Source organism: Papio anubis, chromosome 12 (assembly GCF_008728515.1).
Source record: "Papio anubis isolate 15944 chromosome 12, Panubis1.0, whole genome shotgun sequence".
In the NCBI taxonomy this organism is placed as follows: domain Eukaryota; kingdom Metazoa; phylum Chordata; class Mammalia; order Primates; family Cercopithecidae; genus Papio; species Papio anubis.
The window spans coordinates 40,714,102-40,733,382 of NC_044987.1; the positions used below are offsets into that span (position 1 = coordinate 40,714,102).

At 40.9% G+C, this 19,281-nt stretch overlaps 1 protein-coding gene across 8 annotated transcripts in view; it reads right to left on the minus strand.

Moving 5' to 3' along the window:
• CEP295 (centrosomal protein 295) overlaps nt 1-19,281 on the minus strand; it is a 79,612-nt gene that overhangs the window by 32,254 nt on the left and 28,077 nt on the right. For all 8 annotated transcript variants that reach the window (XM_021926441.2, XM_003910547.5, XM_017948849.3 and 5 more), the window contains 7 exons: nt 16,661-16,753; nt 16,378-16,481; nt 12,662-12,799; nt 11,881-11,978; nt 8,107-11,620; nt 3,305-3,482; nt 3,023-3,166 (listed from right to left, as the gene is read on the minus strand). In XM_021926441.2, coding sequence (XP_021782133.2) covers nt 3,023-3,166; nt 3,305-3,482; nt 8,107-11,620; nt 11,881-11,978; nt 12,662-12,799; nt 16,378-16,481; nt 16,661-16,753 — 4,269 coding nt within the window. The remainder of the gene's footprint in view (nt 1-3,022; nt 3,167-3,304; nt 3,483-8,106; nt 11,621-11,880; nt 11,979-12,661; nt 12,800-16,377; nt 16,482-16,660; nt 16,754-19,281) is intronic.

Consider the following 19,281-nt stretch of genomic DNA (forward strand, 5'->3'; position numbering starts at 1 on the left):
GCCAGGCTTATATCAAGCTTAGAAGGTATTTCTTTGAATAAACTAAACTTCCCTCAAGGAATGGAACGACAGATACTAAGGTGAACGTCCTCTCTACAAAGCCATACTTTTTCCAATAAAGTCCAACAGCATATATGGCCCCTCACCCTGACAAAACCTCCAACTGGCCTTTTAGCATCCCATTCCAATATGAAGATATTAGAGGAAAGGCTCTAAAGTATACGACAGAGACAACAAAAAATGAAAGAACTCAAACAAAAAATATAAAACCCCAAACCAAAAAATCCACTATAAGTATTTGAAGTAGATATTCTGCATCCATGAAACAACAGCAGGATGCTATAAAAAAGGAAAATAATCAGAGAAAAAGAGTAACCTTTTAGAAACTACAATTTGATCAAAAGTTCAAAAGAAAAGTCAGAAGACAAAATTAAGAAAATTTGCCCAGAAAACAAAACCCAAAGAAAAAGAAATGAACTACAAGGAAGAGAAGAAAAAATCGAAAGATCAATATAGATCAGTATTTCTCAACCTTATTTTTATCATCCCTTAAGGAGTCTTTTTTAGACTTTTCCTTTTCAAACTGCCTCTATCCCCATTCAGTTTTAATAACCACAAATATACTGCGTATCTGTTTATGCATATTTGTGCTTTGTACATATAAATAGTAAAAGTTTTTTTCACCTCCCCAAGAACCAATTTTTATCCCTGTAGGGGGAAAAACACCCTTTTTAAGAATGCATAGCAGCCTGGCGCGGTGGCTCAAGCCTGTAATCCCAGCACTTTGGGAGGCCGAGACGGGTGGATCACGAGGTCAGGAGATCGAGACCATCCTGGCTGACACGGTGAAACCCCGTCTCTACTAAAAAATACAAAAAAACAAGCCGGGCGAGGTGGCGGGCGCCTGTAGTCCCAGCTACTCGGGAGGCTGAGGCAGGAGAATGGCGTGAACCCGGGAGGCGGAGCTTGCAGTGAGCCAAGATCACGACACTGCACTCTAGCCTGGGCGGCAGAGCGAGACTGTCTCAAAAAAAAAAAAAAAAAAAAAGAATGCATAGCATGGCCCATAAAACTTCCAACTAAAAGGTGTTCCACACAAAGAGAAAATAGTGCAAACTACATTATACTGAGAAGTATTTAACTGAAGTAGTAGAAAGTGGAAAGACAGACACTCTAAAAAAACTTTAAGCAAATTAAATAAAGAAGACAATTTACTACACGAAAAAAGTTTAGAAAAATAAAATATAATCACATAATATACTAATGAACTCAGCAGTGAAAAAGGTCTATGTATCACCATAATGATAATTTAGCTTAATTTTTGCTTAAACCCACTGCAACTATGGAAGTAAATACAAGAAGAAATACTTAAAAGACTTGAAAAGTAACTGCCTCTGGTGAGTGGTATTAAAGGGTGTGTAGGGGGCAGGAAGAACTGCTGTTTCATGTTATACCTTTGAGCGCTATTTCCCTTTTTAAATTACTTGCATGTAATATGATGATACAAGTATTACCCTAAGAAGTATGGTAAAGGCTATGATGAGAACAAGACTTCATGAGAAGGAAATCTGAATAAGTTTACCAAACAAATGACACTTCCTAAGTCTTGGGAGGAAGAGAAAGATCATGAGGGCCCGGTAGTTCACCTACTGGGGGTTTTGGTAGGGATTTTAGTTCACCTACCTAGGGATCTTGACTTATTTAGACTTATTCCTAGACTTAAAAAGAAACCACTGCAGTCTCAACCCCCTGAGCTTAGGTGAGTCTCCCACCTCAGCCTCCCAAGTAGCTGGAACTACAGGCAAGCGCCACCATATGGGGTTTCACTGTGTTATACCAGGTTGGTCTCAATCCTCCCATCTTAGCCTCCCAAAGTGCTGGCATTACAGGTGTGAGTCTCTGCACCTGGCATACCTCCCTTAATTCTTTCAAATGCTCAGAAACACAGGTACAATATTTTATAGCTGAAGATCAAAACAGCTAATATTAACATTACAGCTTTTTTTTTCAACTACTATACTAATGAGGATACAACTTCTAAGTACCTTTCTATTGATAAAACTAATTTTCCCCTTTAAAAAATAATTTATTTTGATAAATTTGATCGAGGAAATTATTTAGTGAATCTGAATTCTAAAAATAATTATGAAATTCACATAAGACTATTTATTAAGAATTACAGGGATGGGTGTTTTAATATTTTTTTGACACCTGCATGTAGAAAGTAGTACAGTGAATAAATAGATCTGTTCTAATTGACCATAAAGCCAGGATTTAAGCATAATAATCCTATAAAAATACAAGAAAAGAGCAGTGAAGGTAGGAAAGTAGAAAGTGACAAAGGAAAAGAGAAAAAAAACAACCTGAGTATATCCTAAAGAAACACATTTAGAAGGCAGACATGAAAGGAAGCAGAGGGAACAAGAGTGTCAGAACACAGAAAATCAAAAAATTTTTGTCTACAATAAGTTGGTTCCCCATAAACAAGATAAAGAAACTGTATAGTCATAGTTATTACCCATGCCACATTTCCTTAAGTCCAAATTTTAAATACTGTTTACATAAACCATTTTTTCCTTTTCATGAAAGTCAGTCTAGATTTCTTTTTTTTTTTTTTTCCAATCTCCCTTTTCTGCTATAAGTTTAACAAAAAACATTTTACACTCTGAAAAAATGTAGACCAGGTGTGGTGGCTCACGCCTGTAATCCCAGCACTTCGGAAGGCTGAGGCGAGCAGATTATCTGAGGTCAGGAGTTCAAGACCAGCCTCGCCAACATGGTGAAACCCTGTCTCTACTAAAAATACAAAAATTAGCTGGGTGTGGTGGTGGGCACCTGTAATCCCAGCTACTCGGGAGGCTGAGGCAGGAGAATTGCTTGAACCCTGAAGGTGGAGGTTGCAGTGAGCCGAGATCACACCATTGCATTCCAGCCTGGGCAACAGAGCAAGACTCCATCTCAAAAAAAAGTAGAAAACTGGCAAATTATTTAAAAATCTTATTTTATCAAACCATCTATTTACCTAGTAGAGAAGTTCTGCCACTTGCTGGTGACTCTACTTCTTGTATCGCACTAAGTTCATGCTGGTTTAAGTCCAAACCACACTTGACTTTTGCTACAGGTGGTTTTGAGGATCTTCTCCCCAGATCTCTTTCCAGATGCTCACCTATTAAGTCAATGACAAGGTTGGGTACAATACAAAATCTATTAACATACTTCTAACTTTTTTTCAACTAACAAACTACAGGGGACGAAAACAAGGAATAATCAGTGAAATAATTACAATCAAACACAATTATCTTACCACTTTGCTTGGCACTAGTGTCGTCTGAAGCCAAATGATCATCATCAGAGTTGTTCCTATCTGCATGCCTAATGTTTTCCTGATCATTTCCTGCTAGATCTTGTGTGTTAGGAAACCACTCTCTGAGCTGTCCCATCTTCTGGGTTTTTAAATCATTTTCAACTGTGGGCTTACTTATCTGAAAAAGTGGAGATGAGGGTGGGGAAACACAAGTTGGGGGATCATGTGAAGAAGTATTCATTAGATTTTTATCTCCCTTCTTAAATTAGAAAGTCAACCAAATAAACAGTTCCATCAATCACACTTTACATTTTTATCTATATATAAAAAATAAGATATGCTTCTAATGCCAAAAGGATTTCCACTGAAAATACAACCATTTGGCCGGGTACTGTGGCTCACATCTGTAATCCCAGCACTTTGGGAAGCCAAGGTGGGCAGGTCACCTGAAGTCAGGAGTTCAAGACCAGTCTGGCCAACATGGTAAAACCCCATCTCTACTAAAAATACAAAAATTGGCTGGACGTAGTGGTGCGTGCCCATAATCCCAGCTACTTAGGAGGCTGAGGCAGGAGAATCACTTGAAACTGGGAGGCAGAGGTTGCAGTGAGCCGAGATCGTGCCATTGCACTCCAGCTGCAGCCTGGACAACAGAGCAAGATTTCGTCTCAAAAAAAAAAAAAAGAAAGAAAGAAAATACAACCATTCACAGCCTTGGACTTAAAAACTTAGTCTCCAGCCAGGTGCAGTGGCTCATGCCTGTCATCCCAGCAGTTTGGGAGGCCGAGGCGGGCAGATCATGATGTCAGGAGATTGAGACCAACCTGGGCAACAGGGCAAAACCCTGTCTCTATAAAAAATACAAAAATTAGCTGGGCCTGGTGGCACATGCCTGTAATCTCAGCTACCCCGGAGGCTGAGGCAAAGGAATCGCTTGAACCAGGGAGTCAGAGGTTGCAGTGAGTCAAGATGACGCCACTGTACTCCAGCCTGGTCACAGAGCAGGACTCCATCTCAAAAACAAACAAACAAACAAAAAACAAAACAAAACAAAAAAAACTTAGCCTCCACTGCATCTTTCCATAAGAGATTATATTTGAGTATTTCCCTCTGCTTTTCTTTTGCCATTACTTTTCCTTTAAATGACCAGTAAATCTCTAGACGTTAACTCTTCCTGAACCCAACTTAAGCTTCTTTTCTACATTAAAGGATTTGTAGAATTCTATTTAGACTAAATAATATTTAGGAAGTAGCCTTTCATTTATTTACTTTTTTGAGATAGGGTCTCCCTCATTACCCAGGCTGGAGTACAGTGGCATAATATGGTTTACTGCAGCCTCAACCTCCTGGGCTCAAGTCATCCTCCCACGTAAGCCTCTAGAGTTGCTAGGACTAGAGGTACATGCTACCATGCCTGGCTAATTTTTGTATTTTTTGTAGAGACAGGGTTTCGCCATGTTGCCCAGGCTGGTCTTGAACTCCTTGGGCTTGGGAGAACCACCTGCCATGGCCTCTCAAAGTGTTGGAATTATAGGCCTGAGTCACCATGCCCAGCGGAACTGGCCTTTTAAAATAAAAAGGATACATTCAAATTTAGAACATACTCTTGTCTCCCCAGTAGGGCAACTATGAATGAGTCACTGGGCCAAAGTCTTATGAACAATTCAGATATAAGCAGCAGGTCCAGCTCTACATCAGCCTAAAATCATTGCCAGTTTTACAACAAGCCATAATAGTGTCACTTGAGAAAAAAGGATGGTATTGATTTTGATTTGTATATAAATGTCAACAAAGAGCACAATGTCCGTTGCTGCATAAGATAAATTCTGCTAACCAGTTATTTTTTACAATTTTAATCTTACAGTAAGCTTAAAATGCATTAAAACAAAACTCCAAAATAAGAATCTACATTGTTTTGTGGTGTGTTTGCATGTGAAATTAACTGAACTTTGGGCCAGGTGTGGTGGCTCACACCTGTAATCCCAGCACTTTGGGAGGCTGAAGTTGGTTTCAGACCAACCTGGCCAACATAGTGAAACCCCATCTCTACTAAAAATATCTCTGCATGCCTAATGTTTTTCCTGATCATTTCCTGCTAGATCTTGTGTGTTAGGAAACCACTCTCAGGCTGTCCATCTTCTGGGTTTTTAAATCATTTTCAACTGTGGAAGCACTTATCTGAAAAAGTGGAGATGAGGTGGGAAGCACAGGATTGGGATCATGTGAAGAGTATTCATTAGATTTTTATCTCCTTCTTAAATTAGAAAGTCAACCAAATAAACAGTTCCATCAATCACACTTTACATTTTTATCTATATATAAAAAATAAAGATATGCTTCTAATGCCAAAAAAGTTTCCACTGAAAATACAACCATTTGGCGAGATTGCTGTCAGCTCACATCTGCCGATACAGCACTTTGGGAAGCCAAGGTGGGCAGGTCACCTGAAGTCAGGAGTTCAAGACCAGTCTGGCTGGCCAACATGGTAAGCCCCATCTCTGCTAAAAATACAAAAATTGGCTGGGCGTGGTGGTGGAGTGCCCATAATCCCAGCTACTTAGGAGGCTGAGGCAGGAGAATCACTTTGAAACTAGGAGGCGAGGTTGCAGTAGGCGAGATGTGCCATTCACTCCAGCCTGCAGCTGGACAACAGAGCAAGATTTAGTCTCAAAAAAAAAAGAAAGAAAGAAAATACAACCATTTCTGTGGACTTAAAACTTAGTCCTCCAGCCAGGTGCAGTGGCTCATGCCTGTCATCCCAGCAGTTTGGGAGGCCAAAGCGGGCAGATCATGATGTCAGGAGGTGAGGCCAACCTGGGCAACAGGGGCAAAGAGCCTGTCTCTATAAAAATACAAAGTGGCTGGGCCTGGTGGCACAGCTGCATCCTCAGCTACCCGGAGGCTGAAGGCAAAGGGCTCCTTGAGACCAGGGGAGTCCAGAGGTTGCAGTGAGTCAAGATGGCAGCCACTGTACTCCAACCTAGTCACAGAAACAGGACTCCATCTCAAAACAAACAAACAAAAACAAAAACAAAACAAAAACTTAGCCTCACTGCATCTTTTTATAAGAGATTATATTTGAGTATTTCCCTCTGCTTTTCTTTTGCCATTACTTTTCCTTTAAATGACCAGTAAATCTCTAGGCGTTAACTCTTTCAAGACCCAACTTAAAGCTTCTTTTCTGCATTAAAAGGATTTGTAGAATTCTATTTAGACTAAATAATATTTTAGGAAGTAGCCTTTCATTTATTTACTTTTGAGATAGGGTCTCCCTCATTACCCAGGCTGGAGCAGTGGCATAATATGGTGGTTTTACTGCAGCCTCAACCTCCCCCTGGGCTCAAAGTCATCCTCCCGTAAGCCTCTAGAGTTGCTAGGACTGACTAGAGGTGCATGCCACCATGCCACAAGCTATTTTTAGCATTTTTTTGTAGAGACAGGGTTTATGTTACTTAGGCTGGTCTTGAGCTCATGAGGCTTGGGAGAACCACACCTGCCATGGCCTCTCAAAGTGTTGGTGGGCTGAGTCCCACCATGCCCAAAGCCGGAACTGGCCTTTAAAATAAAGGATACATTCAAATTTAGAACATGCTCTTGTCTCCCCAGTAGGGGCAGCTATGAATGAGTCCCACTTGGCCAAAGTCTTATGAACAATTCAGATATAAGCAGCAGGTCGAGACGGTTTGGCGGGCGGGCGAACGGACCGGACGTTTGTCATTAAACAGGCGCCATCGGTAATTCTGCTGGCGGTTCGTGCGGGAACAGGCTGGTGGGTATGAACAACTCGAACCGGACCGGCGGAACGAAGTAACTCGAACGCTGGGGTTGATGAACCGCGACCTCAAACGGCTTTCGAGACGAAGGTGGTTTTAAGACGGACTGACCATATCGCTGGCGCTTTCAATGCATTGGGCGGACGTTGGTGAACGCCATAATCAACTACCAGGAACCTGAAGGCCTAAGAACCATAAACCAGAGAGTGGGAGTGCAATGAAAAGCAGGCTTATAGTGCAATGCCGCAACCCTGGACAAAATAAAGACAACAAAAAATTAAAAGTGGTAAAGGTGGGCTTACGTAACTCTTTGAAACAAATCTCAAGCTCTGTCGCCAAACTGGAGTCAGTGGATCTCAGCTCACTGCAGCTCAGCCTCCGGGTTCCATGCATTCTCCTGCCTCAGCCTCGAGTAGCTGGGACTGAAGCCGCCGCTTCGCCCGGCTAGTTTTGTATTTTTAGTAGAGGCGGGGTTTGTGTTAGCCAGGATGGTCTCGATCTCCTGACCTGTGATCATGATCTCGGCCTCCCAAAGTGCTGGGATTACAGGCTTGAGCCACGCGCCTGAGAAGCTCACGTAACTCTTAACCTCATAAATACCATGTGGGTGGATTGATTTTGTTTAACTTCCATATCATTTTAGGGTGGAAATCAAAGCACAGTTAAGATCCAAACTACTATTCTCAATAGTGAAAACTTGTGGGCGAGTAGCGGTGTCAACTGTCCCAGCACTTTGGGGAGGCGGGGCCAGGCGGGATCCTGGAGTCAGAGGTCAGCCATCCTAACTGTACCGATGAAAACCCGTCTCCATCAAAAACCAGCGGTATTAACGGCGTCTGTAATCCCAGCTTCGAGAACGAAACAGAAATGGCGTGTTTCAGGCGGTGAGCTGAATCGACTTCCTGCCTCAACCTGGGCGTCGCGCGAACTCTGTCTGGCTACAAAAAAAGCTTGTAAATACTGAGTAATGAAAAGCTGATTTGGGTTTAAGCTTCCATTGTTTCATTATTATTCAGGTTTAAAACATACCTGACTGTCTTTAAAGAAATCCTTCAGAGTCTCTTCATGTTTCTGTATCTGCTGCTGCAATGCTGTTTGTCTCTGTACAAGCAATTTTTCTTGGGCTTTCTGGCTATAATGCAAAACTTCTCTTTGTAGATCCAACTGCTTCTGAAGTCCCAAGTTATCTTGCTGAGCTAAGACAGGCTGTGAAAAACTCAGAAGTCTATCTTGAAACCCTGGGATCACAGGACCACTTGGGGGAGCTGCATGTTCATTCTGGGATGAATACAATTCACAAGTGCTTTTAGGTTTAGCTTCTGCAAAAGGTAGTGGAATAAACGAATGCTCTGTTTCCTTGGGTAGCAACAAAGAGGGGATAGTATGCTCAGCAGATTCACTTTTGTTCAACTTTCTTTGTTTGTTTAAAGGCAGTTCTTCCTGGGGTTTCTCATAAGAATACACCACTTCCCTTTGTGCATCCAATTGTGCTGTCAAATTATCTTGCTGAGGCAGAATAGGCTGTGATAAACTCAAAAGTCTATCCTGTAATCTTGGGATCTCAGGATGACTTGAGGGAACAGTATCATTACTTTTGGTTGGGAAAGACTTCTGGGTTCTTTCAGAGTCAACAACAGGCAGTACTACCTGGGATAAGAATGAAGAGGAGCTAACTTGTTCAGATGATACTCTTTTCTCCAATTCACTTAATCTTTGCAAAAGCAATTCTTCTTGGACCTCATGTATAGAGCGAATGGCTTTCTTCTGTGTATCCAACTGCTGTTGAAGTGCCTGCAAATCACCATGGTGAGACTGGATAAAATGCTCAGAAGATACCTTTTCCTCAAATTTACATGGTTGTGACAAAACCAGTTCTTTCTGGGTTTTCTCAATAGAAGGAAGGAAATCTGTCTGTGCATGCAAGTGTTCTTCGAGTGCAATCGAATTATCTTGTTGAGGTAAAACAAGATGTGATAAGCCCAACGGCCTATCAGGCAATGTTATCTCTGAGGGACCTGAGGATACCATATTATCACTGTTAATTGAACATGGTTCTTGGTTTCTTTCAGATTCAGTAAGAGGTAATGAGGTGAATGAATGCTGTGGTACCAGGGGTAAGGAAGAGGTGTCAACCTGCTCAGGAGATATTCTTCCTTCCCATTCACTCTGTTGATGTGAAAGTAATTCTTCCCGAGCTTCTTGTCTAGCTAGAATGATGGCTTCTCTCTGTGTAGCTAACTGTTCTTGAAGTGCCTTCAAATTATCTTGTTGAGGCTGGATAAGTTGCGATATCCTCAAAAGTCTATCTTGCAATTGTGGGATCTGAAGGTGGCCTGAAAAAATTTTACTTTCACTCTCTGTTAAAAGAGGTTCCAGGATTGTGCCAGACTCAGCTGAAGCTAACGAGGTAAATGAAAGCTGTACCAACTGGGGTATGAATGAAGACGAGCCACTTTGTTCAGAAGCTGTGTTTTCTTGGGTTTTCTGGCTGAAATGAAAGGCTTCTTTCTCAGTGTCTAGCCATGCTTGGTGTTCCTCCAAATTATCTTGTAGAGGTAGTATACATTGTGAAACTCTCAAAAGTCTTTCCTGACATCTTGGGATTTTAGGATGGCTTAAGGGAATGGTAGTGTCACTCTTGATTGATACACATTCCTGGAATCTCTCAGATTCATCTACCTGGGAGAGGGATGAAGAGGTGCCAGTCTGTTCAGAAGAAATCCTTTTCTCCAATTCACTTTCTGTGTGTACAAATTCCTGAGTTCCTTCTTTAGCACCAAGTATTACCCTTTGTATTTGTGACTGTTCTTGGAGTATTGTCAAATTTTCTTGCTGTGGCAGGCTATGCTGTGGAAAACTAAGAGACTTATCCTGAAATGTTGGGATTATCAAATGACTGGAGGGAACTACATTCTCCTTCTCAGATAAATAAAGCTCCTGAATTCTCCTAGGCTCAGCTTTAGCAGAAGCTTGTGAAGCAACTGAATGCTGAACAACCACTGGTGAGGATGAAGAGCTCACTGGCCCAGACTTACTGTCCCCCAAATCTCTTTGTCTATGTAAAAGTAATTCCACCTGAGCCTCATGCCTAGCCTGAAGAGTATCCCTCTGTTTAGTCAACTGTTCTTGGAGCAACTTCAAACTATCATGTAGAGGTAGGAACTGCTGTAGGAAACTCAAAGACCCATCCTGAGATTTGGGGATGTCAGATTGGCATGAAACAAGTCCTTTATCGCTCTTAGATGAATATTGCTCCTGTGTTTTTCCAGATTTCGTATCAGTAGATGGTAGTGAAGTAAATGTATGCTGAGCTACCTGAAATGGGAAAGAAGAGGGCTCAGCCTGTTCAGAACATACTCTTCCATCTAATTCACTCTGTTTATGTACACACAATACTTCCTGGGCTTCTCGCCTAGCCTGAAGGCTATCCTTCTGAATACTCAACTGCTCTTGGAGAAATTTAAAATTATTTTGCTGTGATAGGATAGGCTGTGAAAGACTCAAAAGCCTATCCTGAAGTTGTGAGATCACATGATGGTCTGAGGAAACTGCAGTATTATTCTTGGTTGGTGAAGATTCCTTCATTCTCCCCAAATCTGCTTTGGCAGAAGGCAATAAAGCAGATAAATCTGGAGTTACCAAGGGAAGGAATACCGAGAGGCCAGTTTGCTGTTCCAATTCTTTCTGTTTGCACAAAAGCAACTGTTCCTGAGCTTCCTGTCTTGCCTGAAGAACTTTCTTCTGTAGGTCTAACTGTTCTTGGAGGGCCTTCATATTACCTTGCTGGACTGTGATATTCTCTGAGGGTAGTAAAGGCCTATCATACATTTGATTGATTATAGAATGGCTTGTGGAAACTGTACTTTTGCTCATGGCTGAAAAGGGTTCTTGAATGTTTCCTGATTCAACTTTAACAGGCAGAGAACTAAAAGAATGCTGAGGTACCAGTGGTACAAATGAAGAAGGTTCAGTTAGATGGGAAGATATATTTTCACTATTCTCTGAGAACAATTGTTGGGAATCTAAACTTTGAAAAGTTGTTGCCCTAAATGTTTCAGATATTTTTCTAGCATCCTGTGATATTAGCCGCCTGTCATGTGACAAAGCCCTTGAAAGTGTCTCAGAATTTTCGGGGACCAATTTATAGTCTCTCTGTTGTGTTTCAGTCTGAGAGAATTGCCTTAGATGTTCTTGTGATTCTAAAGACTGATTGGTTAAAGTATCTGAAGCTCCTGATGTTTCTGCTGTTTCCACCTGTCTTTGTGGAAAGTGATTTTGTTTCGCTACTTGAAAATGATCTTGTTCTAATTTGGAGGTCTGTACAGGTTGTACGGGTTGGTATTTGTCAGGACTCAACTTGAGTCTCTGACCTTGATCCCAATGCTCTGATATAGCAGTTGGTCTCTCAGATTTCCATGACGGCACCGATATGACAGAATCAGTTATCAGTGATGGAGCTGACATTGATGGGCACCTTCCTTTTAACATAGTTTGATATTCAAGTAATCGCTTCCTGGCTGTTTCAACAGACTGCCTGTGTAACCTAACAAAAACAAAAGCAATTATTCTTTTTTAATGAAAAACAAAAAGCCCCATATCTATACATTAAATTTAACAAACAGCAATCTAGGACTGACAATACTCATGGTGAAAAGAAATTACACTCACACTGTCCTTTAAGAACGGCAGTTCTAAATGCCATAGTTCTAAGGAAATCCAAATTAGATCTTCATATAAATGAAATAATAAATCCTAAAAATGTAGCCACATATGATCACATACAAATTATAACCTAGCTAATACCTGTTTTGTTGTAAAAGCTGATGTTGATAGTTACGAATCATCTGCCTATGACTATCTTCATCAGAAATTACAGCACATGATGCTGGAGCAATGCCAACCTAATAAAAGACAAAGTTACTAATTAAAAAGCAAATTTAGAAATAAGTATTGAGGTATTTTTTACATCCAGTTCTATAATTGTAAACTTCTATACAGCTTTATTTTTTACAAAATGACTGGCATTTCCATTAGTAAGAAATGAACTAATCTGTCATTCTCCTTTAGTGCAGGTCCAAAAGCTCAACGTACACATTACCTACAAACCATGTTCATATCTATTAATATCCTATAGAAACTGAAAGATGAAAGCCGTAACTGATGCAAATTTATTCATATATACATACATTATATTTAAAAAAGACCAAATAAGAATTATAAAGGCATTTTACTCTTATTATTATTATTTGAGATGGAGTCTCGCTCTGCAACCTCCACCTCCCAGGTTCAAGCGATTCTCCTGCCTCAGCCTCCGCAGTAGCTGGGATTACAGGCACGTGCCACCATGCCCAGCTAATTTTTGTATTTTTAGTAGAGATGGGGTTTCACCACATTGGCCAGGCTGCTCTCGAACTCCTGACCTGAAGTGATCTGCCCGTTTCGGCCTCCCAAAGTGCTGAGATTACAGGCATGAGCCACCACGCCTGACCATCCATTTTACTTTTCTTAAATGCTACAAGTGCTCATATTTTCTTGCCCCCCTCACCAAACGATTTATGTAGTGATGAGATTTTCTGCATCCTACCCCAGTCGGTTGAGTTTTTTTTCTTTTTTCTTCTTCCAGCTGAGCCCTGAAGCAGTCAGTTTCTAATCTTAATTTTTGCTGTTCAATTTGTTCAAGTAATTCCAATTGCTTTTGCTTCTGCTCTTCTATTTCCATTATCTAGGTAACAAAAATACTATTGATCTATTAACAACAAACTCATACAAAGGCAAAGCTAACACACATTCCATTTAAAAGAAATTAGGTTTCTTCACCAAGAGTACCAATTTTCAAAGAAGTAAGTGGTGATGCTTTATCTCTGTTGCTGTCACTGAATAGCTGTTGAACAGCTATTCTTTTTTTTTTTTTTTTTTTGAGACGGAGTCCTGCTCTGTCGCCCAGGCTGGAGTGCAGTGGCCTGATCTCAGCTCACTGCAAGCTCCGCCTCCCGGGTCTACGCCATTCTCCTGCCTCAGCCTCCCGAGTAGCTGGGACTACAGAAGCCGCCACCTCGTCCGGCTAGTTTTGTATTTTTGGTAGAGGCAGGGTTTCACGTGTTAGCCAGGCTGGTCGCTTGTGATCTCCTGACCTGCATTGATCCGCCCATCTCGGCCTCCCAAAGTGCTGGGATTGGAAAACTGAGCCACAGCCCGGCCTGAACAGCTATTCTAAGTAGTTTTGAAGTTTAGTAGAGACGGGGTTTCACCATGTTGGCCAGGCTGGTCTCAAACTCCTGACCTTGGGTGATCCGCCCACCTAAGCCTCCCAAAGTGCTGGGATTCCTAAACTGGGGATGGGATTAAAAGATGGGAAATGGGAAAAAGGGATAGAAGTAAAAAAAGGCAGAAGGAAAAGAAAGAATAAATAAATAAACTATTTCTACTTTCTGAGAGCACAGGGAAACCGTGATCACCACTGAAGAACTACCCTGAAGTAGCAAATGATGTACAGCCAAATTCTATGTTCACACATTTAATAGTATAAATAATGAGTAAAGAAATTAAATATCAATGCCTCCTAAAATACTTTGATTTCTTAGCCATACTCATTAAGAGGTATAGTTATCTAGAAGCAATGAAAAACATTCTGTGTCTTTTTTGTCAGGCATGGAACAGAAGAAAATGGCAGAAAGATAACACATAAACTCTAATATTATACAAGCACACTCACACTCTTAAGTAAGAACGTGTTTGAGTTCATGAGGACAAAACTAGCCTGCCAAATCCAGCACCTTAGTCTCCTCCTATCTGCAATTTAGCTTTTGTGGTTTAATTACTCAGGGTCAATAGCAGCCAGAAAATCTTAAACAGAAAATTCCAGAAAAAATTCATGTTTTAAATTATGCACTATTCTAAGTAATGTGATGAAATCTTGTACTGTCCTGCTCTATACTGCTGAAAACATGAATAATCCCTTTGTACAGCATATTCATGCTGTAAACTGGACCAGGCCATTTGTTACTTAGCAGCCATCTTTGTTACAAAAACTTGCCTGTTGCAGCATCACAGTGCTTGTGTTCAAATAACCCTTATTTTACTTTGTAATGGCTCCAAAGCACAAGAGTAGTAATGCTGGCAATTTAGATATGTCAAAGAGAGGCTGCAAAGTGCTTCCTTTTAGCGAAAAGCTGAAAGTTCTCAATAAGGAAAGAAAAAGAATTATAAGCTGATTGTTAAGATCTATGGTAAGAGTAAATCTTCTATCAGTGGAATTATAAAGCAGGAAAAATAAATTCACCCATAGTATATACAGAAATCAAAAATCAATATTATCTGCAGTTTGGTACTATCAAGCATCCACGAGGGGTCTTGGAACATATACCCTGTAGATAAGCAGGGACCACTGTACAGTCCCTGACAGACAGATAAATATTTACTGAATAAGTAAAAAAAGGCATGCACGTTGTTTTATTACATAAAGAACTAGAGATAATGAACAATGATCTTGTTTTCAAAATAAAAAATGTTTTGACCTGATTCTTTACCTATTCCTAGTTAGGCAACAGTGGCTTAAACTGAGTTCCTAGACAGCTCCTCTTCCTTACTCATAAGAACCCCTGAATTTAGATTGTTTACAGTTCTGTAGTACATCTATGACTGTACTATCCATACAGTGGTTACTAGCTATATGTGACTACTTAAATTTAATTAAAATTAAATAAAACTTAAAATTCAGTTCCTCAGTTACACTAACAACATTTTGAGTACTCAACAGCCCATGGGGCTAACAGGTACATACTGGACATAGATATAGAACATTTCCATCATCACAGAAAGTGCTACTGTATAATACTGTTCTAGACTATTGACGAAAAAATTTTCTTTTTTTTTTTTGAGATAATTTTGTCACCCAGGCTGAATGCAGTGGCACAATCTTGGCTGACTGCAACCTCCGCCTCTTGTGTTCAAGCGATTCTCCTACCTCAGCCTTCTGAGTAGCTGGAATTATAGGTGCGCACCACCACGCCCAGAGAATTTTTGTAGTTTTAGTAGAGACGGGGTTTCACCATGTTGGCCAGGCTGGTCTCAAACTCCTGACCTCGGGTGATTCACCCACCTAAGCCTCCCAAAGTACTGGGATGACAGGTATGAGCCACTGCGCCCGGCCTGAGAAAGTGTTTATCTGAGAAGAAATATTGGCTCACGGAATTATCATTCCCCAGCTGTATTTCTGAAAAAAACTAACTAGGACTATAAACTGGCTTGCTTAGTAATAATTAGCCTCCTTCAAGGTAAGTTGGGTTAAAAAATATTTTATTAAAAGTAGATGAGACCAAAATTATAAGTTAAGTAGATTTTTCTCTTTTTTTTTGAGATGGAGTCTCACTCTGTCATCCAGGCTGAAGTGCAGTGGTGTGATCTTGACTCACTGCAACCTCCATCTCCTGAGTTCAAGCAATCCTCCCACCTTAGCCTCCCGGGTAGCTGGGACTACAGATGTGTGTCACCACACCTGGCTGATTTTTGTATTCTTAGTAGAGACATGGTTTCACCATGTTGGCCAGGTTGGTCTCAAACTCCTGGGCTCAAGAGATCTGTCCACCTCAGCCTCCCAAAGTGCTGAGATTTCAGGCATGAGTCACCATGCCTGGCCTAAAGAGGTTAAAGTTTAGCTTGGGCAACACTGCAAGACCTCATCTCTACTAGGAAAAAAAAAAAAATTAGCTGGTCATGGTGGCCCATACCTGTAGTCCTAGCTACTCAGGAGGCTGAGGTTAGAGGATTGAATTGAGGAGGTCAAGACTGCAGTGAGCCATGATCATGTCACTGTACTCCAGCCTGGGCGACGGAGCAAAAAAAGGGGGTTGTATATTAAAAGTTTTTCCTCTAAAGTATTATTTTTCAAAAAACTTGTGAGATTACAAAGCCCATCTGAGTGTCTAATATTATGACAAGGACTTGTTAATTCAACAATTATTTATTGTATACTTGCTATGTACAAAGCATTGTATCAGAAACTGTGTAGGATAAACTGAATTTTTTTAAAGAAGATAGTCTCTGCTTTTTAAAAGCTAATAAATTTTATAGGGAAGATCTATACAAATATATAAAATATAAAGCAGACAAAATAAGGGTTGAATGAGCAGTATGAGCAAAGACAACATGCATTTTATCAGCTAAATGTTTGTGTAAGACAATGTCAAAAACATGATATCAAAAGTAGCCAGACATCAAGACAAATTTCATTGGCCAAACAAAATTATATAATAGTACCTAGGGGAAAAAAAATAAACCTTTAAAAATAACATTTCAAATTACCTGTTTCTGTCTTGCTGACATTCTAATCCTGGCTGCTTCTTCTTGAGGATGAAGTAGGACTGAACTCTGAGCTACAGTTGTGATAGGCAGAGTCTCATTTATTTCTAGGGGAATGCCCCAAACAAAAATTAGTTTCAATAATTTAGAATTTTGACACCACTGTAATGCCCTTTCTTAATATATCACATGTAATTTCATTTAAAACAAACAAACAAACAAACAAACAAAAAACACAAGATGCCAGGAGTCTAATTTAATTTGAGGATGTGATAAAAAGAAATACCTTGTTCTTTTCCAGAGTTTGTACCACACGAAAGTGGTTTATCTTCACTGGCAAGTGGTCCAGACTCAATTGTTAGTGTATCACTTTCAACAACTGTAATAGATAATACCACTGTTGTTATGAATATATCATCATTGTCAAACTTAAAGCAAAATAATAAAATTCTGGTATTAACAGATTCAATCTAGGGCCATCTGAATGTCTCATCTAGTTAAGATCCAGTCACCTTCCTGATGATCAGATACATTTCTCATTAAACCCAAGCCTAAAAACAATAGGGATGAAAGACTGAAATTGCGAAAACGTGAAGAACTGATTTAAAAGATACACTGATAAGGTTTCAAACACAGGAGAAAAGCATAAACAGAGTGGAAATAACAAGATATCAAAGTTAAAAAAGAGAAGCTAACAAAATGTCAATGTATCTTTGATATATTTGGATACTAGGCTTTTAAAAAATAATTTGTGAAACCAGAGCAGAGAAGGAAGTTAAAGCAATTTGTTCTGATCATAATTGGGTAGCCAGATACTCTGCATGGAGCTATCCGTTCGTTCACTCATTAATTCATTGGGCACCTACTTATGCGGCAGATGCTAGGGATACCACAGTGAATGAGAAAAGGCCTCAAGGAGGCTTTACAGAGTAGGTGGCAGAACCATCATATAATTATCCCAGAAAAAATTATAAAATTAGAAATTGTGGGCCGGGCGCAGTGGCTCACACCTGTAATCCCAGCACTTTGCGAGGCCGAGGTGGGTGTATCACGAGGTCAGGAGATTAAGACCATCCTGGCTAACACGGTGAAACCCCGTCTCTACTAAAAATAGAAAAAATTAGCCGGGCGTGGTGGCGGGCGCCTGTAGTCCCAGCTACTCGACTGTAGTCCCAGCTACTCGCCTGTAGTCCCAGCTACTCGGGAGGCTGAGGCAGGAGAATGGCGTAAACCCGGGAGGCGGAGCTTGCAGTGAGATTGCGCCACTGCACTCCAGCCTGGGCGACAGAGCAGATTCCGTCTCAAAAAAAAAAAAAAAAAAAAAAATAGAAATTGTGATAAGTACTATATAAAAAGAGTGAAGGGTTATACAATAGAGTATAATAAATAACAGATTTCTGGGCAAGATGAAATTTCTCTGAGGAAAGGATATTTAAGCAGACACTTGAAAGGTAAGGAAGAGCCAGCCAGGTAAACAATGTGAAGATGTATAGGAGATCTTTCCAGACAGACCAAAGGGTATAAAAGGCCCCATGAGGATAAAGAAACAAACCTTGGCCCATTCAAGGAACTGAGAGATTAGTGTGCATGGTTTTAGTGAGGCAAGGGGGGGAATAGAGCAAGATGAGAATGGTGAAAGCCTGCTCATATAGGCCCTTTATCTTTTTTGTTTGTTTGTTTCTTTTGAGACAGAGTCTCATTTTGCCGCCCAGACTGGAAGACAGTGGCGTGATCTGAAGCTCCATCTCCCAGGTTCACACCATTCTCCTGCCTCATGCTCCCGAGTAGCTGGGACTACAGGCGCCTGCCACCACGCCCGGCTCATTTTTTTTTTCTTGTGAGATGGAATCTGGCTCTGTCTCCCAGGCTGGAGTAGTGGCGCGATCTCGGCTCACTGCAAGCTCCGCCTCCCGGGTTCACGCCATTATCCTGCCTCAGCTTTCCGAGTAGCTGGGACTACAGGCGCCCACCACCACCACGCCTGGCTAATTTTTTGTATTTTTAGTGGAGACGGGGTTTCACCGTGTTAGCCAGGATGGTCTCCATATCCTGACCTTGTGATCCGCCTGCCTGGGCCTCCCAAAGTGCTGGGAGTACAGGCATGAGCCATCGCGCCTGGCCAGGCCCTTTTATCAAAAGAACTTGGTCATGGATTGACTATGAGAGTCCCCTTCTTTGGATTTCAACACCATATTCTCTCCTACTTCTCTGGCCACTCCTTTTACTGACTTTGCTATCTGCTCTTTCTCTAGCCATCTTCTAGATGTTGGAATCCCTCAGATGGTCTTACAAGCCCTCTTTTCACTTAATTATTTCCCCTCCAAGAGGTTTTCTACGCCTATGGCTTTAAATATCATATGTATGTCTAGATTCCAAATTTACCTCTCTTGCTTTAAATTATTCGATTAATTCAACAAATGTTAACTGAGCACCTATTTTGTACAAGGCAGCAGTCCAGACTCTGGGGACATAGCAATGTACAAAATCAAAGTTCCTATCCTTATGGATGGGTGGGGTAGGCATTAAGACAATAAGCAAAATAAGCACCAAAGTCACTTTACTGGGCCCATCAGATATTGATAAGAGCTATGGGGGGAAAGCAGGGTAAACGGGATAGGAAGTGAAAGGTGTGGAGGTTGGGGTAGAGGTGGGGAGTAGTAGAAGTATGCCATTTTATATAGTCAGAAAAGGCCTTATTGAGAAAGGGATAGTTGAGTAAACATGTGAAGGAAGTGAGGGAGTGAGTCAAGGAAATACCAGAGAAAAAGAGAAGTCTAGTCAAAAAGACTAGCAATTGCTAAGACCACGTCCTATGTTTGCTGTTTGAGAAACAGCGAGCAAGCTGGCATCTACAGTGTAGAAGATGGGGAGGGAGGTATGGCAGGCAAATGAAGTCAGAGAGGTAGT